Source organism: Colossoma macropomum, unplaced genomic scaffold (genome assembly GCF_904425465.1).
Source record: "Colossoma macropomum unplaced genomic scaffold, Colossoma_macropomum, whole genome shotgun sequence".
NCBI classification, from domain to species: domain Eukaryota; kingdom Metazoa; phylum Chordata; class Actinopteri; order Characiformes; family Serrasalmidae; genus Colossoma; species Colossoma macropomum.
The window spans coordinates 11260437-11284301 of NW_023494806.1; the positions used below are offsets into that span (position 1 = coordinate 11260437).

A 23865-nucleotide genomic window follows, 5' to 3' on the forward strand; every position below is an offset into this window, starting at 1 on the left:
ACATCGGATTGAAATGTTTGTTGATGTTCAGAGACTTCAGAAAGTGCAGTTAAGCTGTAATTTTTGTGTGACAATGCGCTACTTTCAAAGTACATTGAACCCATAAATCCCTCAGCAACATGTAGCTTTATGAGTGATTAATGTTTGAGAGGTGGGTGTTCTTTCCTTAATGCTGTGCCATCACCATGCTGTAATTTCCTGGCATGGAAGATATCAGATGTGGCATCAAATATCTTTTTTATAATAACACAATTGATGGCCGTGGTTGAAGGATTCTGCTATTGGTTGCTCAGCTGTCAAAAAAATAGCAAAATGCAGAAGAACTCTTGGCAAGAAATTGCATTATATTGTGTTTCTGTTTGCTATCAAGCACAGTATATGTCACTTTTCGGCTGTTCAGAGTCACTGAAAATAACCCATCCAGTCTTGATCCATACTGATTATGTGGTAATGTAATATTACACTGTAAAAAATGGAAATGACAGAGTTTCTTTTTGAGGGCTTAATGATTGAGCATGATTGATGAACAGTGATGAGCATTGCTTTTGTTCATTTAAACTGTTATTTTGCTTGATTTGACTTGAAATGAAAAGACAGTAAAACTGCTTGTTATGAAGGACATTTTTAGGCTGAATAACAAATATTTTTTACAGTGTACCATAATAATGTAATACTGATATCTGGAAGTGTTTGGCTTTATTACCAAAAAATAGTGGAGATTCGGCATTGGAAATGTATTTTTTACATTTACATACGGAGTACTGTGCAAACATTGAGAAACTACCCTGTATTCATTTAATTTCCAGTCAAAATAGTTATTAAGAACAATTTATTCTTTTTTCAGGGAATGTTTCTAAGTTTTTTTAGAAATAAGATGATTCATAGAAGCAGAAAGTCAAAGGAAAATAAGTGAAAAAGCAGGAGTTTCTAAAACTGGAAAAAAAATATTCTAAGACCTAGAAAAAAGGGGACTGCTAACAACCACAAAAAACTGTCACCATCAAATAAACAGTCCATAAACCTTTGAGAGAGAATAGAAAATCAAGCTCTTGCTTCAGATCTGCAAAAATCCACAGGTGTTTCTGTCCCTCCTTCCACTGTGAGAAGACATCACAACACTATGATTCTGAAGGGATGTGTAGCTGTTAGGAAGCCATTACTGAGAAAAGGAAGCAGACAAAAAAAGAAAATTTACAAATCAAACAAAGAAACTGTTGGTGTTCTCAGAACAATGGACTGACCACTTCAGAGCCCTGACCTCAACATCACTGAATGTGTTTGGGATTACTTTGTTCACGAGAAGCAAAAAATGCAACCAACTTCTAAGACTGAACTTTGTGTGAAAAATTATCCCTGCAGATTTCTTTGAAAAACTCAAAACAAGTGTCTTGAAATAAAAAGTTGTAATAAAGGTAAAAGGTGGACAATGAATACTGAAAAATAGTATATTTAGTTGTTGAGGCTTTAGCGTATTTCTCAGTTTTCTCTGAGATAAAAAAAAACAAACTTGTACTTATGGCATTTTTGCCTGAAACTGAAATAAGTTAAGGTATATACATACTTATGTTATAATATATTATAATAAAATACTTCTCTTAATGCTACATTTGCTTTCTTGGCAGATGCTGGAGCCAAAAGCTGGGGATCAGGCTGATCTAGGGTTGCTTGGCTTTGGACCACATAGTGTTTCAGAACCTTGCTCTCCATCTTGTCCCTCTGGGTCCCCAGTCACAGGCCACAGCAGAACCAGAACCAGAACCAGCACACCCATCGAGCACCTCTCCTACCCAGACTTGCGCTGCGGCACCGGAGATACTGTCCAGCCCCCTCCCCCGCCCGGCGAAGCCACTAAAGCTGTGTACATGGAGACTTCTGCCATCTGGAAGGAGAGGGGAAAGGAGCCAAAGAGAGGCGAACAGGAGGCGGAGTTGGAGAGAAGGGAGCAGGGCGAGGGCGAGAGTGCCTCAGAGACGGTAAGCGTGGGCGCCCGTCCCACGTCTTCATCCTCCTCATCCTCACCTCTCATCATTCCCAAACTGTGCCTGGATCGCTCCTTCAAGCCAGACCCACTGACCTCTCCATCCACCGATGACGACGATAATGAGGAGGAGGAGGAAGAAGAGGAAGAGGACAGTGATGAAGGCTATCTGAAGCGGAGGAGCCTGGTGGAGACATCACCCAGCAGGGGGCAACAGAGTGGAGGGTTGTGCGTACAGCGCTCCCTTCACCGGCGCACTCACAGTGAGGGCAGCCTGCTCCAGGAGCCCCGCTCTCCACGCTTCATCTCTGACCAGGCCATTCACTGCCTGGACAGCGGCAGGGAGACGCAGGAGCGCTGGACTATCCCTTCCCCTCAGACCCTGAGGAAGGAGCTCAACAAGAATGGGGGGTCCGTCCACCATATTTGCCTGCTCTTCACTGGCAGGAGGGTAGGTTTCAGGCCTGCAGTCAAATAAACATGGATATATGTAAATGCATTCTTATCTGCTTTTTTGCAGCTTAATTTCTAATATAGACCATATGGACTGGACCGAAGAGTATGTTTAGAATTTGGAATCCATTATATTATTATTTGCAGTTGCATTTTATAGTGAGGAAGTCCATATATGCTGATTCTTTGGATTAAAAGGAAATTAAGTTCATACGGCAGTTTATTTTTTTTAGTCTGGGAAAGACAGGCACTCTTACAGCTTCCACTCCACACTTGTCCTTAGGGAAATCCCTTGTTCTGAAGGGCATACCATTTTTGGAAGAAAAGGAATCTGGAAAAAAGTAGACCTCAAGCAGTGCCATTGTAGATCTATATTGTATTGATTTTACTGCATTAGTTGCTCTACAGAAATAAAAGTTGTATTTCTTTGTAATGCCAATCCAGTTGGATGTAGTTCAAATTTCAAATTTTATATCATATAAATGTTCATGCATCAGCCTCAACAGATATGTAGGTATAAAATATTGCTGGCATTGGCCCACAATTCCCATATCCCTACTAATTCTTTCTGCGTTAGACTTGTTCTCTGTATGTACCAATTTCAGTTACCTGCAGTCTCTCAAAATTAAAGGCTAGCTAACCTTTAACTAATGTTGGCTTATTTTACTCTAACAGTGGAGCGTGTCATAGTTTGGCTGCTATTACCTTCTTCAAGAAGTGAAAACTCGTGTAACGTATAAATGATGCAGATACAACGTTTGGGAGAGTGGAGGGGAACTTCAGCTCCTTTTCTCCATCCAAAGTCTCTCAAGTTCAGGAGTGTCAAAAAACTCCTGGAGAGCAACAGCTCTGCAAAGATCATTGTTTTCCCTCCTCTAACATAGCAGATTCAACTCACGAAGGCCTTGCTAATTAGCTGATGAATTGAATCTGTTATGTTTAATGAGGTAGAACGCTGAACTCTACAATGCTGCGGCTCCCCAAAGCCTGGAGTTTGACACCCCTCCTCTAGCCTGTGTGATTATCATCTTTTGCTTGATTAAAGCTGCTGGGTTTTTCACCTTGGACTTCCTTGGAAACATTCAGTTTCTTTATTAGATGTTACACAATGACAAAGCATTTTCTGTCTTGCTCTCAGGTCTGCGGCGAGCCAAACTGTAAATGTCAGCTGGGGAAGAGTGTCACGAAAAAGAAGAAGTCAAAAAATCTGTAAGTTGTGACTTTTTGTGTGTTTTTTCAGACATTTATTTAGTGCTTTTGCAATAAATGTAGAATTGTAGGAGATTGAATGGGCACTATAGGCTATTTATATTCTCCAAAACGCTTGTTCCTCCATGCTAGATAACCACTCAGTGCAGTAAATGATGGCGTCTCTCCCAGCTGTTTCCCACAGGGAAAAGCAGCTTCTGTCACGAAACTCCTGCTGATAATCTCTTCCCACTTCTATCAGTCCTTGTTTTGACTCATCAAACGATGACACAGGCTTGGGTACTTGGTTAGGTGGTGAGTCATTGTAGAAATGAAGGCTGTGCTGAATTTCTTCTGGTCTTCCCATAGGGCCAAAGACATGAAAAATCGACTGACCTTCCTTCGGAAGAAGAACAATGACAGACATGGAAGCAATCCAGCCTACAAGCTTGAGAAAGTCTTCAAATCGGACAAGTGAGTACAAGTGTTTATTTCCTCTGTTACCTGAACTGACTCCAAGACTGGAATCACACTGTATAGCATATCTTTTAGTTGTTTATCAGCTACAGTTAGAATGCCTGGATAGTTGAATTAAAACATAGGTTTAACCCCATCTTACATCATGTGTCATCGTTAGACGTTGGTTTTGTCTACTTTAACTAATTAAAGGGCCCATAACATGGGGAAAAAATAAATGTTTTGGTTTTTTTTCTAATAGAAGTTTTTGTTTAAAATTAAAAGTTCAATTCATTCCTCAGTCTAAAGGGTCCATATATGGAAACTGAGCTGCAAAAACAGCCTATCATGAGCTAACTATACAGCCCCCACCCATTCATGCCTAATTTATAAAGAGTTTTTGGCTTGGACTGCTTTTTACATGAGGCACAATACAGGACAATCTGTCAGTAATAACAGAGATCATTTACATATATCAGTCTTGAAAGCACAGTAACAATAATATACAGTTTAAGTCAGTGAGATAAAGAGAGGTTGAAAACAGGCCATTAAAATGAAGTATGACTGTTTCTGGTGAACACATGACATGAAAAGTCCTTAAGTAAAGACCTCACAGAAAAACAATTAAATAATAAAGAAATAATAAATTAAAATGTAAAATAAATGTTGGGCTGCAGGCATATGCACGCGGGGCATAGTACAGTGGATTTGCATATGGAATTGGAGCTTTCTGCATTTTATTGTGTTTTCTATCACTATGTACAGCTTTGTGCCTTTATCGTTGGATGCACTCTGGTAGTTTCTGAGCAAGCGTCTGGATGCATTCAGAATGCAGTTTACATCACCGAGGCTTTAGTTTTGATTTGCTTTATCAGAGTAAAAGGTCCTTAAAATGTAGAAGTATGTTTTTATGCATTTGCTTTCTTGCTCATAATGGTTGTTTGGCAGGATTTTCTGGCTTGGTTGTAAAGTAAATATCAGTGCCTCATTGGCAATAAATCATGGAGTTGTTGTCCATTCTGTCTGCTATTTCCGTAGACCCACTCCAGAGGAAGCTCTTAAATGGGGAGAATCATTTGACTTGTTACTTTCTCACAAATGTAAGTTTTGGAAATTTTGTTTCTTGCACTGTTGTCTCTTGGGAGTAGAATAGATGTTAAATAATTGAAGCCTTTTACATCATGTTTTATTCAATTTACTTGGAGCACAAAATCACTTTGAAATTGAACTCTAGATTTAAATTAAAATGAAAATATATTTAAATAGAACTAGCATTGATTTAATGTACTGTTAGTTTGGAGTCAAATGCTCTAATACATTTCGATTTCACATTATGTTGTAACAGTATGTGTAGTAACTGCTTCTCTGCTTTGTCAGATGGACTGGCAGCGTTTCGCTCCTTCTTGCAGACGGAGTTTAGCGAGGAGAATCTGGATTTCTGGCTGGCTTGCGAGGACTACAGGAGGATCAAGTCTTTATCCAAGATGGCTTCCAGAGCAAAGAAGATATATGCAGAGTATATCTCCATTCAGTCGTGTAAAGAGGTTGGTTAAAAAAATAAATTAAGTACTGACAGCTGGACTCTGTGCATCAGTTTTTATATGTAAACATAAATGCCAAAATTACATGAGGTAAATATGGTTAAATTAGTACAGCTAATAAGATCTATCATATTCTAATGATTAATGAGCCTGGGTTAAGTTTCTGTACTTTAAATCACACTAATTAGTGCAGTTAAGCTTATCTTTCTGTTGCATTTGAAGCAGCTCTAACCCCAAAAGATATGTTTGGTGTCGAAAGGAAGCTTATTTACTTTAGAACTGGAGCTAAAAGCCTAATTTAGCTAATAAGTAATGGAAGCTTATATCCACCAATTAGCACTGTGCAAACTGCATCCCTAAATCACACGCTTGCCTCAGTGCAGCAAGTAATCTCAAATTAGGGCTGTGCATGGGTACTCGATGACTCCAGGTGCCATATTTAAATACTAAAAATACCTATTTAAGTATTTGTTACATTTCATCACCTGTATTGGTGAAGAAAACATTCAAAAATAAAAAAGAAAATATAAAAGCCAACAATTTAGTAAAATGTACAATTTTATGTTTTAACAGGACTGTAAATTATGACATTTTTTGTGACATTTTGACCATATTCACAAGTATGTATGTTATTCTATAAAACATGAAGTGTGCATACATTGCATTCATGAATGTGAGTCCATTTCCCAGGACACTTTTTAAGAATATACCTAGGAAGGCATAAGCAGTGTGGCTTTATCGCCAACTAGGCAAAATACATCTCTCTAGCTGCTGTTAGCTAGTTTCACAAACATTGTAAAGATACAAAATAGACAAAAATGTACCAGTGCAGAACCCTTTTCCTCTGACAGTGCACTGGTGATATCACCTAAGAAGGTCAACCTACAGCCCAAGTTAAATTCGGCTGTCCTTTTTTTGTTATTTTCTTCCCAGCAGTTAACCATATATATTTGTTCTTGAACTCTTCTGGATACTTGAGTATCAAAATTAGACACAATGCACTATCCTATCTCAACTAGACATACTTTTGTGATGTCTGACACTCTCTGACCAACTGGTATCTATAAAAATAGAGAAATGTATATTGCATTACTAAAAACAGTAGTTAAAAGTACAAACCTCATTTCCAGAAACGTTTGGGCATTTTGTAAAATGCAATGAAAACAAGAATCTAGAATCTTTTAATGTTTTGGCTGACCAACTTGATTGCATTTTGTAAATATAAGTAAATTGTCAAACAGTTAAAAATGAACATTTTTCAATGCAAGATGGCAAAGAACCTTCTTTCACCATCTACTGTACAAATATTGTGAAAGGATTCAGGGAATCCAGAGGAATCTCAGTCCGTGTAGGGTAAGGCCAGAAACCACTGTCGTATGTGATCTTTGAGCACTTAGACAGCATTGCATGAGAAAACAGTCTGTGTTTCAACTTGTTTTTGGTAAAAATGGATGTCAGGTGGCGGCACGGTGGCGCAGTGGGTAGCACTGTCGCCTCACAGCAAGAAGGGCCTGGGTTCGATTCCCGGCCGGGTTACCAGGGTCCTTTCTGTGTGGAGTTTGCATGTTCTCCCTGTGTCTGCGTGGGTTTCCTCCGGGTACTCCAATTTCCTCCCACAGTCCAAAAACATGCAGTCAGGCTGATTGAACGTGCTAAATTGCCCCTAGGTGTGATTGTGTATGTCTGTCTGCCCTGCGATGGACTGGCGATCTGTCCAGGGTGTATCCTGCCTTCCGCCCAATGACAGCTGGGATAGGCTCCAGCACCCCACCGCGACCCAGAAGATTAAGCGGTTTAGATGATGGATGGATGTCAGGTTCTCTTTGCCAAAGAAGAAAGAGACCATCCAGACTTTTGTCTGCGGAAGGTGGAAAAGCCAACATCAGTCGTGGTATGGGGGCATTAGTGCCCATGGCATGGGTGTCAAGAACATGTGTGAAGGTACCGTTGATGTGGAGGCCTATGTTGGGATTTTAGAGAGACATATGCTGCCATCAAGACGTCGTCTTTTCCCGGGATGTTGTGCATGTCTCAGTAAGACAATACCAGGCCTTGTTCTGCACATGCTACAACAGCATGGCTTTGTAGACACAGAGTGCATATGCTTGACAGGCCTGCCTGCAGTCAAGATCAATCTACTTTTGAAAATGTATGGCACATCATGAAGAGGAGAATCGGACATGGACTGTTGAGCAGTTGAAATCTTGTAAAACTGCAACAATTAGTATCTTCAGTTCCCAAATGATCAAAAAGTATAATTAAAAGGAAAGGTGGTAAATGCTTACACAGTGGTAAATATGTGCCTGTCCCAGCTTTTTGAGTATGTTGCAGGCATCAACTTCTAAATGTGTTTATATTTACAAAATACAATTACGTTGGTCAGTGAAAACATTGGAAATCTCTTCTTTGTACTTTTGTCAGTTAAATAAACGTTCAAGAGAATCAACAAAGCGCAGATTGTTGTTTTTATTGCATTTTACAAAATGTCCCAACTTTTCTGGAAATTGGGTTTGTAAATTTGAGATTAATTAATAACTTCTTGTTGTTTGAGGCAAGCATGTGATGATTTAGACAGATAGTTTGCATGATACATTTGTAAATATGATTTTTTTTTTTTTACCCAAAACTGTCACTGTAACAGTACAACAGTGTCCAATAGGTACAAAAACATTGTGCACACCAAATTAATGCATGCCTTTGCTGTGCTCGCAGGTTAATCTGGACTCATACACCAGGGAGCAGACCAAGGAGAACATGGAGAACATTAGCGCTGATTGCTTTGACCTGGCCCAGAGCAGGATCTATGGACTCATGGAGAAAGACCCCTACCCTCGCTTCTTACGCTCAGACCTTTACTTGGACCTAACCCACCAAAAAAGACCCAGCTCAGCCACAGAGCTGTCTTAAAGCTGCCTGCTCTGACTGCAGAGTCAACATTAGGACATCAGAACAGAGTGTGTCTCCATTGATAGTACATCCCTAAGGAGGTGAAATAGGTTGATGTATCATATGGATGATTTAAGACAGTGATCGGTGTATGTTATCAGACTGTCCAACTGATGTACAGCACTGTGTACGTGTATAAGTCTTTTTGGTTGTTTTGCTGATATAGGGGGTCTATTGTGACAGACGTAATAAGTGTCTATTGTGAACAACTCAAGCTATGGGGTTGTGTTGACTCCATGCTGCCCCCTGCTGGGTGACGACAAGTAAATGTTGGCCATCTCCCCATGTGGCCTCATTGGCAGTGTACAGAGGGTGAAAAAGCATGTTGGGTGAGGAGGAAGAAGAGAGAAGGCTTGGTACTGTTTTGTTTCGATTTTGTTTTGACTGCCTTGATCAGTTTGTCGCTGCAGTCCTTTCCTTCACTGAGACCAAGGTACATCTGAGAGTTTAAACAGCGGCAAAACATCAATAGTGACTTTATTTATGGATGTAGTTTACATGCACCCTGCTAAAGACACTGCCTTCTTAATATCAGTATCTCACTTTTTAAAACTCTGTTATTTAGGAGAGTTGTCTCCATAAAGACATATAAGCCCATAAGATGAGTTTATGGTTCTGATGTTTTGTGTGCAAATAAGGCATTACTTTTTATCACTGCTGGAAGGAGAACCACAGGTTAACCAGGACTCCAAAACACTCCAAAGTGTTTGTTTTCACATTGTAAATAAGCTGATACAAATGGCTGGTATCTATGTATTTGCATTTCAGTGCAAAAGGCATATATTCAGTCTCATCCAATGCTAAATTTGTAAGAATTATAACTAGTGGAAGTCATTTTCTTAGATTTCACACTAAAGTACCCCAAGTGCGTTGGTAACTTTTCATAGAAAATGGTTTGTGTAAATTCCTAAGGTTTTCAGTAGTGCTTATTGGCTTATTGGATTTCCATATCTTCTATCACAGGCCTCTGTATTTAAATTAAAAGTGCAATACAAGTAGTTCAATGCAACACACCTCATGACTTCCCAATGTGAATGGACAGAGCAGTGGGCATTTGTCATTTACAATAGTATGTCCTGACATAATTCATTATAAAGAGACTAGTAGGGGAGTGATACAGTAACAATAAGATCATCAGCTAGTATATACAAATATATGAAACTCTGATATATAGACTAGCCAACTGTGTTGTTGAAAATATGGCTGTATTCTGTTTGTAGGGAGTCTATGTTATTATTTAAGCATACAGAAGGTGTTCAACAGAAAATCAAACCTCAATATACTGTGTATGTTTTCTAATTCCTACTGAGTAACTGAGCATAGATGCTGCATAAACAGTCAAACGTCATTGGAGGGACAGTGCTTCGGTCAATGTTTTAGGCTTATGGGGGATCAGAGTTTCATAAAATTGCTGTCTTTTCTTTTTAATCCTATCTCCTTGTAATTACAATTATTGCTGTATTTATTTGTGGGCTCATAATCCACTTACTGCTGCCTGTGAGTGCTTCGTATTCAGATCAAATAAAGCTACATCAAATCATAGTTACAGTTAACTTACACTGAAAGTGTTTTGCATTGTGATGAATGTTATCAGCTCATTAGCAGTCGGCATCATGGCCCAGTTTAAACGTCTTTTTAACATAACTTTGCCAACTTCCGCTCACCACTGTGTTAGGTTAGCCTCAATGAGCTAGCTGCCATGCAAACTTTGTAAAGCAGAACACACACACACACACACACACGCACACATCATCTAAGCCGCTTATCTTTCTGGGTCATGGGGGGAGCTGGAGCCTTTCCCGGCAGTCATAGGGCGGAAGGCGTAAAGCAGCAGATTTTTTTTCAGATGTCTGAACATAGTGTACTTAAACTTGGTGAATAGTTGCTTTTTCTGCCATAAGCTTCGTTTTAAAACCAAAATGTATTGTCTTTCTTTTTTGTTGTTGTGAGTTGTGTAGGCTTTATCTTCCTAACTATCAAGTTAGCAAAGTAACTGTGAGTTGTTTGCTACCTAAAACTCATTTTGAGCATAGCAAATCAAATTTTGTGACTTTGAGATGTTAACTAATTCAAAGTATTTTTATTGCCTTAGCTTGAAAACTTTTGATAAGGGAATACATCAGGTCGCAATGATTTCTGGGCAAGTTCTGCTGCCAGCCAACGCTTATGGTTTCTTAGGGCTCGTCTAATAAACTTCATTTGAGCTAATAATGTAATGGATCAGCCTTTAAGATGGGGTCAAGGATTCCCCTGAGAGGAAAAAGTGAGGCTTGTTAAAAAACACTTTTTGTTCAGATTGCACTTCACTTCTTGTAACACTAGATGGCAGAAAAGACTATGGCAACAAAACATGAAATGCAATCAATAAAACCTGGCTTTGTACAGTAGTTGTATTCTAGCCATCCTGCATTAGTCAAAAACGACTCATTCCGTCCAAAACATGTAGCGTACAAATCTGTCCTGATTCAATTATTGTTTCTTGAGTAAACTATTACCCTGCTAAAAAACCCATAGAAAGACATTGTGTTTCTGTTGGTTCCTGTTGGTTTTGTACTGTGTTTTGGCTTTTTTAATGGGTTGATATCACAATGTAAGGGATCCTAATGGTTTAACAGGCGACCAGTGGCTTCTAAATGCCTTTGATGGTTTCCTAATGGGATCTAAAGGTGTTATACAGGAAACCAGTGGTCTCTGTTGGAAACCATGAAGCCAACTCTTATTAGAAAGCAAAACCATTAGGTTTTAATCCTAGTCGTTTCTAAAAGCCCTTTTTCCGCAGGGTAACTATGACATAACTGAGCCAGAATTGAGAATAAGGCAATAATTTGGCCTTATAGGCCTAGCTTTGGAAATATAATGTGCTATGAAGTTGGCTAGAATACAACTACTGTACATACTTCTACATAATTTACTGGCTGAAGGCCTTTTCTATTCCTAGGAAATAATATTCATTGTGAAAGGGGGAAAAAAAGGAACCACATGTCTTACAGTTTGAGTTAGGCTAAGCTCTGTGACCAAAAGGAAATCCCTAACCCTAACCCTATATAGGCATATGTATCATAAGGAGTCAGGCATATATTTCAAAATATACATGCATATAAGTATCAACAATTGGACATATAGGCACAATATATGGATCATACATATATGTCTGATACAAACAATGAACATTTTCTTAAAGCAAAAAATCAAATCGAAATAAAACATACAAGCAATATTATTATATAACATGAAAGAAGTATACATGAGTAATATATGCAACCATATATGAATGTTTTCTGTCATATATATTTTTAGTGTGTTACACTTCTATGTTTAAATACACCGATAAATGGCTGAAATTAATGTCCCATATTTGAAAATGGGCAATTTTAAATAAGTTCGCATATATGTCACAGATGTGTCCATATGCGACTAATATAAGCTGGAAATAAGTGAAATCCATATGCCATTGTATGTCATATACATGAAATCCATATATTGCCATATCTCAGGCGTCTGTTTGGGTGAGCAGTTGTAAAAGCCACTTGGATGGAGTAGTTTCTTGAAAAGAGCTTTAAAATGGATACATTCCTGTAACCCTGAGGGGTAATATGTTACAAAAACAAATGAACGGAAATTAGACATGGGTGAGAAAACAGGAAGTTGGATGGTAAAAGGGGAAAAGCCTGAAAATCATGCTTGTTTTTGTTTTTGTTTTTTGGAGGGGGGCTAATACAGGGTAAAAGCTTACAATCTTTGCTTATGCTAATGTTGATGCTCTTCCTTGATAATTTTAGGCTGTCAACATGAGGTTCACACGTATGCATGCCATTACACATACACCCCTACAGCATGACATCACAAATTCATTTTGGTATAGACTGTCATAGAAATTATGAGGCATATAAAGGCATCTTTGCTTACTCTGTGTGTGTGTGTGTGTGTGTGCGCGTGTGCATATGTATAGGAGCGTTTTGGGGAGGGTCTAGCAAGAGGGATGATGTAATATCACCCAGATGTCTCATTTACAAGAGAGGAGAGGGAAGAAGACAAACATTGCACATATTCACCCAACAAGCATTAAAATCTGTTCATCTATATTCTGAAATGTTATAGAATAGGCCGTGGACAAACATATGATGTAGGCAAATGTATTGTTAAACGTAGAAAGTTCATATTATTCTTTTAAAAAACAAAAGTATATATCATGTAAAGTTGGCACAGCTGCTTTTATATGTTTTTAATGTTGTATTTCTTTCCATATAGTGTAATTTAACATGCTGTGCTACCTTTTAATGCATTTTAAGAATGTATTTGTCCCTATAGATGGTGCTATAATCATTGCTTTCTCCTTTAGCACAGCTGTGCTGGCCAGACAGTCTATATTTAGGAAAATCATTTGAGGGATGGGAGGGCAGTGCTATGTGTGTGTGTGTGTGTGTGTGAGATTCTCAGTTCAATAGTAAGGGTATATGAGGTAAAACACGCAAGCTTAACTCCACAGGACTGACTGAGCTCTGGACTTTTATTTTTTCTGAGCTAGAAATGTTTTCTGGTTAACCACTTTAACATTGCGTATCGCTAACTGAGTCTAATGAACTATTTTCAAAGTCCTTAAAGCAGCATATAAACCATTTGGAAAGAGTTGCAAGGCACCGGTTAAGACTTGTTAGTACAAATGGATAATTTTTGGTGGAATTATGAATATGACGTCACCCACTTCCTTCAATATGCAACGGCAGTCTATGTACCACTATGTACCACAATGCACCAATCAAAGAACCTGTTGCTCCAATGACATCAATCAAGTCCTCCATTTGCTTATTGCAGAAATCTTTTGTACGGAGTTTGTTAAATGCATATATATGTTCAGTAGCAGGTAGGAGGTCCTGGCTGGTAGCATCAGACATCGACAGACACTTCACTTTCTATGGCTGCTTTTCTTTTTATCTTTTTCTCTTTTTTTTCCTTTTTTTTCTTTTTCAGCCATAAAGGATGACCTCATCGCTAAAAATGGCTCCTGGCTCCTTCCTCGCCTCATCATCAGCAGATTGGAGAATGGGCACGGAGCCAGCTTTCTCCATCTCTTAAAGGCACAGTAACTCTCTTTCTCTATCTCACTCTTACTCACCCTCCCCTCCACTTCTCCACACCCCCCTCCACCCCTCCCTCACTCCCTCTTGTCATGGTCTCATATATGTACACGATGTGCAGCACTTCCAAAGCTAACGCATGTGCTCTCACTTTCTCTTTCCACTACCGTGCTCACAAACACAGTCAAGGCCAATTTACTGACATCTATAGCTTCCCTCCCAGACAGCTTGGAAGGTTCGAGTATTCCTAGCGGTGGCTATTCCATTCACACATGGGCTGTTAGAGGAATGAAACAAAGTCCACTGGTTCCAAAACGCAGCAATGCAACGCTGTTTTCCCAAGCTGGCCGATGCAGTCGGGCATGACCATCCCTGCCAAAAACTACAGGAAGTTATGGGCTGTAATGCAAAAAGCACAGCCACTGTAATGCCGCTTTAGTGATTGGTCCATCACTGCTGTGCTTTAGCAGGAGCCTAATCAATAGGCCATGCTGGGGTGATCCCCCCAGCGACTCAGTCTGTGGGTTCCAGGCGATATCATGAGTGAAATAAAGCCAATGCAGAGGCTGAACTGTTTGTAGTGCTGTGAAAAGGGTCACGCTTTTAACAGCCATTTTAACCCTCATTCCGTCACTTTTCACACTGCAAATTCTATAAAAAAGGCAATGTCATTGCTTGTGAAATGCTGAGTAAAATAAAGCCAGTGCAGAAGTCATGAACTATTTTTATTTGTTTATTTATTGTTTATTTAGTTATCAGGGACATTAAACCCTTTTCACAGTAGCCATGGATGCAATGTCCTCTTGCCTTTGAGGTCCCTTAATTCCTTAATCCCTCAAAAATGCACTATATTTTTTCTTCAGTAACACTGATGCAATGTAATTTGATGGAAATGTGTATTATTCAGAAAACTGGAAACAAACTGAATTGTCTTGATAGGTGAGCAGGTCAACATTTATGTGTTTTTACTGTTTTTAGATGCTGTTTTTGTAACAGTGGCCCATGATTTTTTATGTTAAGAAAGCTGCAATTGGAGAAGTGTGAACTGTTTTCATAGCAGGGGGTTCTCGACCCTCCTCTTTGATGCCTCATTGCTCACTAGCATCTCAACATAGAGTCACAACATTTCTTAAAGAGGTCCAACAGTGTCGTAAGTAATCCCATAACAGAATTCTGGGAAAACATCTTTTTTTGATTATATTACATAAAAATATCTGAGTTGTTTTCCATTCCAGGTGCAGAAAGAGGCTACTGACCATAACGTAAATGTGCCACTGTTGGCCAACTTGCTAATTTTCAACTGTAGTCCCCGAGGCTTGATGTTATTAGCCCAGACACAGTGAAGAGTTTATACGCCGACAAAACTGTACATGTAATGCTATGAAATGGGTCACTGAGGCTCTGTCTGCCATTTTAATTCTCATTCCATTCCTTTCCACGCAGAAAATTCTACAAAAAAGGCAACAAAAAAGGCAACAGGGACACTTTATGTAATTGAAAGCATATCAGATGAATTTTTGGTCATTTGGAAATCTGAAAAATCCACCAGCCCCCTGTTATAATGATGTGGCCCCTTCCTCTTTTTGCGCATGAGGCACTATCCTGCTGTTCCCTCCAGTGCCCACCACTCTTTCGTGGCCTCAGATGTTTCAAATTAGGTCTTTCCTTTTCCCACTGTAAATAACCCCACTCTGCAGTCCTTCTGCCAACGCATGAAATCCTCCAAAAGTTTTCATTTTGCATCATTCACCTCAAAGTATGCTTTAGCTCAGTCCTCCTTCAAAAACAGTGCCACAGGCTGATTAGAAAAATCTGGACAATTACAGTCAGCTTAACCTCAGTGTGCCAGTGTCTCCCACCTTGGGCTCCAAGCGCGTCCAAGGAAAACAGATGCTAATGATCTACGCCACAGTGTGTGTTTGAAAAAAAAATGATTAACAGCAGCGGTTTAAGGTAGTGGTTTTCAAAAAGCAACCCCTCGGCCCAACTGAGCCTGCTGGCCTGCTGGAGTAAGGTCATCTTTAAACTGAGTGCACTACAGAGAGGTTGTTTGTTGTGACAGTAGTGTGAGTCTTTTTTCCCCATGTATATACCACCAAACCGCAGCTTGTATGCTAGCACTGGCTAGCAGTATTGCAGCTTCAGAGCTTGGATTGGCTAGTAGAATCCCGCCTCTTGCCCTGGTACTGGCCAAATCATTTCAGACCATTACTATTGGTCCTTTTGTCATGTAACATTCACACAAAGTAAAAAACAGCTGGCATTTTTTAAAATTGTCTAAAAAACAAAAATATGAAAAAAAATGATGTTACATGATTTGATACAACCTTGACGATATACATCTCTACACAATGTCATCACGGCTCTACAACGTGGCAATCATTTGACTTTTGGCCATGGAGCTGTATCTCTTTTTGCTGTCTTTAACTAGATAAACAATGCACTCCAGCTTTTTTCAAAAGCTCTAGTAAACAAAAGCTGCTCCTATTACTGCTATAGCATCACAGCACTGACGTCCGGTGCCCACTGGAGTGTCCAAAGTGTTCACCTGATGCAGGCCATTGGGTTTTCCCTGACAAGCAAAACAAAAGATTACCGACTTCCACAACACCCCTACACCATCCCCTCCCCCACCCTCCCAACAAAATTCCTGGCTAATTCTAAACAGCTGTGTATTGCTTGTCTCATGTTGACAGTGCGTGAGTTCTCAAAGCTATGCACTGCACTGGCCCTGACCCCACGGCCCAGTAATTGCATGATCCCTACATCGGTGAAGACTACGGCTCCTTTTATGATCGCTAACACAGCTGAGTTATACAGTGGATGATGTAGCAGTGCTGTTCCGTACAGCCATTTTTCCAGTCTTTTGTGATGTCATGGTGCAGATAAGGGGGACAAGTTGAACCTTACTCAAGAGGCTTTTTGGCAAGCAGCACTACTGTCAGAGTGTTCAGAGAAGTGGACCGTGGCCAAGCAGACTAGCCGTGCAAACCTGGGGAAATGAAGCTGCCAAGTGCTATTCTTCCTTGTGCGTCGGGAGAACACACAGAGAACGTGTGTGCACATAGACACACTTACCTGGGTCAAACATGTATATCAGCTCCACATAAAGAATATATCATTGCTGTCATAGCAAAACTTTGTTTCTCCAAAATGGCAACGCAGAGGAGACTGAAAAAGGTGTTCTCATCTTGGGAGGCCACTTATCCTATATTTTTCTTATGTTTTATTTTTTCCACTTATGAGATTTGTATGGCTTTTTGTAGAAACAGCCATAATTCATTTTTATGTGGTCATTTCCACTTCTCTCTTTATCCTTTAAACAGGCTGTTTTTGTTATTGTGCCTTTAAGACTGATGTATGTAAATAATCTATATTGCTATAGATGCTCTGTTCTATATTCTGTGTCTATATTGTGCCTTATTTGAAAGACAGTCCAGGCTGAAACACTCATTATAACATCCTTTTCAGCATGAATGGGCCAACCTGCTGTAGGCTGAAATGGTGGATATACGTAAATGAGCTGGTTTTTGTGACATCTCAAAAACAAAGAATTCAGAACATGCTGTTTTTACAGCTTAGTTTCCGTATGTGGGCTGTGTGGACTGGAAAGTGAATGGTTTTGTAAATGTAACAATGTTTACCTACTACATTAAACACTTTTGGTTCAAAAAAGTGAGGGCGTTTGGCATGGTCCAGGATTTTAATGTACGTTATGGGCACTTTAATTATCTGCAATAATGCACAGTGCATCTATGACCACTGCCTTCTGTCATTTTAATGACCATTGCTCTCTGCTCTTTGCACAATAATGCATATGTAATTTTAAGTTCATTTGTTTACATCTGCCTCTTTATTATGTCCCTATTTTTTACTTAAGAATTAAAAATAAGTAAGACAGTGTAGCCATCCGTTTTACTATGCATATGACAATAAATCTCTTAAATCTTAATGTACATCAATGCAATGAGATTTTGTTCCAAATACTTTTGGACGTTTTTGGTCATTTCATCATTAAATGCTCATTTAATGATGGCGGCTGGCATTTTCAAATGAGGGAAAAATGGGAAAAAAGTTTTTGATTACAATTATTTTCTTTCAGTTTATTAGATTTGGCGATACTTATGCTGATGTAATATGTTTTGTTCATGTGCAAACATGTACTCGTTTGATTCAAAGCACAATTAACAAAATCCAACAGTAAAAAACGATCGAGATCTTGTTACTGTTAATAAATAAAGTTGGCTCTAGTAGAAGAACAGAGCAAGGAAACACTTTGTGCTACTGTGTCCTGGTCCTAAGGGTTTGGCTCTTTGAGAGGAACTACCATAAATCTTAGCGTTTGTAATCTAAACTATGGGATATTTCCACCATGATTTATGATGCTTGCTGATTTACTCTGACTTGTAAGACACTAAAACATACAGCTCCTGCAATCACCTTTATGAGGCAATATGTACTGCTGCCTCTCCACAGAACAACAACTGACACCAGCTTCTGAGACTTCAGCTATTAAATCGGGACTTGAAAGCCCTCTTAAATGACCTTAAGGCATCTCCCTTTTTTGTTGCATTGCCACTTGGGATTGTGGTTCAGGTTAGGATAGAAAAGGAAGTTCAAGAAAGTGCATTTTGTCCAGGAGTATTTCTATTCTCTGCTTCCAACTTCGCATCTCCTTTTTTGGTGTGTTATTTAGCCATAATTTAGTTGGTTGAGCAACTTCATAGTTGGCTGGTACTGCGGCAGTGAGTATGCATTAAAATTTTTCCCTTTTGTTTTTTTATTGGAAGAGAAAATGTTTTGCCACGTAAAAGGACCTAAATCCAGATGCCTCAGTTTCAATCAAAGTCCTTTGCAGTTAGGGCGATAATTTTTACAGCATCTTACTGCGAGACAAAACACTGTCGTAAAATATAATGACCGAAAACTTTTAAGCTTGTCCCATTAATAAATAAAAGTGAGGCCTTAATTCAAGATACGCTGCCATAGTTCTGTATTTGTGATTTTAAAGGCATGTATAGTGATGGTAATGAATGCGGGGTAATGTTAACTGCTGTAAGTGGTCTCTATATAAAGTACAAAGCATTGACTAAGCAACCTCCACATAAAATACACGTTAATGTTAAAGTGATGTTAATTATAGAGTACACAGTAAGTGATCTTAGTATAAGATATAAGGTAAGTGCACTTAATATAGAGGGAATGATCTCTATATAATGTACAGAGTAAGTGGTCTATACAAAGTATAAAGTATAGAATAAGTGATCACTATATAATGTATAATGTACAGAGTAAGTGATCTCTATATAAAGTATACAGTATAGAATAAGTGATCTTTATGCAAAGTATAGAATAAGTGATCTCTATATAATGTATAATGTATAGAGTAAGTGATCTCTATATAAAGTATATAGTGTGATCTCTATATAAAGTATAATGTATAGAGTAAGTGATCTCTATATAAAGTATATAGTGTAAGTGATCTCTATATAAAGTATAATGTATAGAGTAAGTGCTCTCTATATGAAGTATAGAATAAGTGATCTCTATATAAAGTAAAATGTATAGAGTAAGTGATCTATATATATAAAGTATAGAGTAAATGATCTCTATATAAAGTATAGAGTAAGTGATCTTTATATAATGTATAGAGTAAGTGATCTTTATATAACGTATAGAGTAAGTGATCTCTATATGAAATATAAAGTATAGAGCAAGTGATCTCTATATAAAGTATACAGTATAGAGTAAGTGATCTTTATATAATGTATAGAGTAAGTGATCTCTATATAAAGCATAGAATAAGTATATAAAGTATGCAGTATATAGTAAGTGATCTTTATATAATGTATAGAGTAAGTGATCTCTATATGAAATATAATGTATAGAGTAAGTGATCTATATATAAAGTATAGAGTAAGTGATCTTTATATAATGTACAGAATAAGCGATCTCTATATAAAATATAAAGAATAGAGTAAGTGATCTTTATATAATGTACAGAATAAGCGATCTCTATATAAAATATAAAGAATAGAGTAAGTGATCTTTATATAATGTACAGAATAAGCGATCTCTATATAAAATATAAAGTATAGAGTAAGTGATCTTTATATAATGTACAGAATAAGCGATCTCTATATAAAATATAAAGAATAGAGTAAGTGATCTTTATATAATGTACAGAATAAGCGATCTCTATATAAAATATAAAGTATAGAGTAAGTGATCTTTATATAATGTACAGAATAAGCGATCTCTATATAAAATATAAAGTATAGAGTAAGTGATCTTTATATAATGTACAGAATAAGCGATCTCTGTATAAGGCATTTAAAATTGTTGCAGCCCATAAAACTAAACCGAAAGCGAAAACCGAACACTTCAAAACAGATGGTATACTTTCATTTACTGTACTGTTTTCAACTTCTACTTCCTCAAAGACATCAATCATAATCATTTCAGTAATAATAACCATATCTCGCCACATATTCTCAATGAAAGACGAAATCTGAATTTCATGAGAATGGTTTAATGCTTCCCTGTGTTGGCCTGTTTGTAAGCCAGAGCGAAGCGAGTGAAGAGTGATGAGGTGGTCATAGTGTAGGAAAAATATGAGCTGCAAGTGCATGTTTTTGCTTTAAGCTTAATGCTGAAATTATATGGGAAGAACAAACTATTTAGGCATCTACGCAGGGATAATGGCCCCACGTCTTGATTGCGAGCCAGGAGAATTTTGGAGGGTAACACAATCCCCTGGAATCCTCGTAGCCGACCTGCTACGCACTGCAGCTCTTTCTCAGCAGCAGTGAATTTTGTAGGTGTCAGCACAGACCCATAAAAATCTCACATATAGAGCCTGGGCACATTTTATACCACAAAAACATCACATTTTACACTTGGAGAGAGAAAATGGGGCCTAAGCCTCGCTATAGGATTCCTTTCCTTTTGGGATGCTTTTCATTTTGATAGGCCTTACTGCTCCCGGTCATTACACACAAAGTTCTGTTCCATTCCAATGTGAAGAATGTCAGCTAAAGGAAATTAACCGAAGTTTAACTAGTAACTAGCTTATCAGCAGATATCATCCAATAACTGAATTCAAATATGTGGACAAATCAGTTTTTATCATTGTGTCTTTCTTTCTCTGTATTACTACAGACACTCTAAAAAGAGGCCAAAAGTGTTCTTTGGAGCGATGCCGCAGAAGAACCGTATTTGGTTTCCTAAAGAACCTTTGAATACTGCATTTTCCAACCTAATCTCTATCTGCTACATCCAGAGTCCACAAATTGTCTTCTATTTTAAGGTTTTCTGTTCTTTACTAAATACTGGAAAAATGTCAAAATTATTGTTCATGGTAATCTTATGCTAGAGACGTACCAGACAGAGACTATAGGCTATAAAAGATCAACACCATCAGCCAAATTTGTTTGCAAACTATGTACCTATTTGACATTTTCAGAAAGGTACCCATTCTGATGCAGGTAAAATAACACAGTTAAGTTAAACTGACCTCTCAATGCCCACAAATTCATTCTTTCATATTTACTGTTTCTAGACAGGCTTTACAGAATGTTGGCAAAAATCCCATCCAGTACCTAATGCGCAACTGTACCACCAGTTTTTGTCAAAATATTTAAACATTAATTATTCCTTTCAAATGATTTATTCTGTCTGTCTGTAAAAATCACACTGTTAAAAATATATATATATATATATATTGGCATGGACCAAACCCATGTTTCTCCAAAACTGTAACTTTTCTAAAAGATTTCTAATTTTCAATGGAATTTAATGTAACAAGATTTTATTCTATGCAGATTGTAAGTTAATTTTCTAAGTAACATTGGACCATTTCAATTGGTCCATTTAACTGGAATAATCACATGAGGAGCAATAAAGAGCAGTCAGTGCTATTCACATTATGTAAAAAATATAATAATTAATATAATGATATAATTAAAAAAAACATTACTGACCCATTAAAAAACATTACTGAGTCCAGACCTCAGCCTCACTGAATGTGTTTACTTGGATCTTAAGAAACAAAATACAACAAACTTCTAAGACTGAACTTTCAGATTTCTTTGAAAAACTAAAAGCAAGTCTCCTGAATACAAAAGAAGCTGTGATAAAGGCGAAGTGTGGACAAAGTAGTGGTCATTTTGACCACATATCAAATCAATGATTACGGAATTAGTTTGGATGCGTTTTGATTAGCTACATAAACATAGTCCTGTTATGCAATGTAGTGATTCCAAGCAAAGATTGCTACAATGATCAGGCTGAATGGCACTTTTTCCAATGTTCTGTAAAGCTTGTTGATCTTTCAGCAGTTGCTACAAAAGAAGGCTTTAGTGAGTGGAGTGTGAATATGTCACTAGACCGAAATAGCACAGTTAAATTAGGTTGGAGAATCAGGTGCTGAATTTAATGACAGGTTTTATATACAGAACAATTAAATTTGGTAGCTCAGATTCATTGGGCCATGATAGGCCTGGAGAGGCCTTAATCTCCTCTTCTGCTGTTATTCCTCTTGTTTACAGTGCTATGCATGTATTTTCACACTGAGTGCTGGCCTTTGGGTTCGCAGTGGTTCCTGTCCATATTTATCCTCCCAGAATAGCCTGAAAAATAACAAGCTCCACTACTTGGCGTAATGGTTCACCACCATCGCCTGAGGTCAAGTGCATTTCCAAAATGGATTTGTTCTTCAGTTTTTCCTTTCCTTGCGGAAGACGGGGGAAAATCCCTCACTGGAAGAGGGACACCCGCTCCGGGCGCAGGAGTCCTCCCAGAGCTGCTGGGCCTCGTGGTGACCTCGCGTTGCTGGGCCTGAACTGGCTGCTCTTAAAGCCACAAAGCCACACTTTTCTCCCTTAAGCCAATTTCACTGCCTGCTCGGAGAGTGGAGTGGCCTCTGACTGCAAGCAGACACAAACACATTTGGCCATTGTGGCTGGGCCAAACGTGTTTACTGACAACAACCAGTGGAGAGCGGATGTGTTTTCAGATGAAGTGCGGTTCCAACTGCATAGAAGTTGACTTCATGCTATACTCTAGAGGTAGTTTGTCACTCCAACCACAACGCTAAAGTCCATGTGAATGAGTAGTTCTACCATATATCGTCACTCAGCGGCCTGTCCAATTTTTGAGAGGGGGGTGGAAGGTGGGGCACAATATTTGGAAATTCTGTAACAATCAAAATTACCTACATTTAAAATAAAGGATCATTTAATTAAAGATCAAAATCATTAAGTATGAAGTGAAAATTACAGTGAGTGTGGTCTTTTATTCCCACTGCATGTAGCACAAGTCTATTTTTGATGCTTGTCACAATCATCATGCCACTAGAAGCACACAAAACTCCTTTTGTTCATGAAAACATGGCATCGTGAAACCTTTCCACTTGGTAGGAAATTGTGCTGTTTCTTCTACAGTAAAAGTCATGAGTTTGAAGCAAAGTGCTTCTAAAAAAATTCTCGTTCTAGCCCTAACACTGGTCCAAATCCTAACCCTAACCCCACCACTGTTTAGAATCAACTGAGTTGCAACAGATAGTTTTTTAACAATTTCAACATCTGTAAATAATCTACAGGGATTATAGTGGACTATCCAAATAAAGTGAGACCACAACTTCTTGTCAGGGTGGGAGGGTATGGATTCCATGAAATTCAATGAAATTTCAGTGGGGACCCTTGCCACCCCAGACCCCATTCCCAGATATGGCACTGACATCATTTTTTATGTATGTATTCAATTTTATGTATGTATTTATCTTTAGCCAGATACAAGGTTTTGTTCAGAGAGCAATGATATACAAGCATATGACACAGTTTCTCTCTCTCAAAAAAAGAATAGTTATAATGATCTAAACTTTTTGATCTCTATGTACTTAAAGTTTTGCATTAAACACATAACTTCATTGCATAATCTAACATTTTAAACAGGTTTCAGTGACTAGCTTAAAGTCTAAATAAAAAAAAATAATCCTCAGAAACTCAGTCTGGTTGTTCTCCATCTCTAAATCTCCACACTTCAGCACATTTTCTCTCGAGCTGATGCAGAGACAAGGCAGGCAGTGCAAAGCAAGCTTATCATGCTCCCTTGGTGTCATTCTTGGCCCAAATCCCTCTCTTGGCCCCCAGATAAGTACAAACAGCTGGTGGCTTTAGCGCTGGAGATTCCTCCCAATCAAGAATATGCGCTGGGTTTGCAGTAATTA

At 38.4% G+C, this 23865-nt stretch overlaps 1 protein-coding gene across 5 annotated transcripts in view; it reads left to right on the top strand.

The window, feature by feature from the left end:
- LOC118827296 (regulator of G-protein signaling 3-like) overlaps nt 1–10121 on the top strand; it is a 44442-nt gene extending 34321 nt beyond the window's left edge. For all 5 annotated transcript variants that reach the window (XM_036598601.1, XM_036598602.1, XM_036598603.1 and 2 more), the window contains 6 exons: nt 1623–2429; nt 3570–3640; nt 3989–4093; nt 5114–5175; nt 5453–5619; nt 8329–10121. In XM_036598601.1, coding sequence (XP_036454494.1) covers nt 1623–2429; nt 3570–3640; nt 3989–4093; nt 5114–5175; nt 5453–5619; nt 8329–8523 — 1407 coding nt within the window. In that variant the 3' untranslated portion in view covers nt 8524–10121. The remainder of the gene's footprint in view (nt 1–1622; nt 2430–3569; nt 3641–3988; nt 4094–5113; nt 5176–5452; nt 5620–8328) is intronic.
- Nucleotides 10122–23865: the final 13744 nt, after the last annotated feature.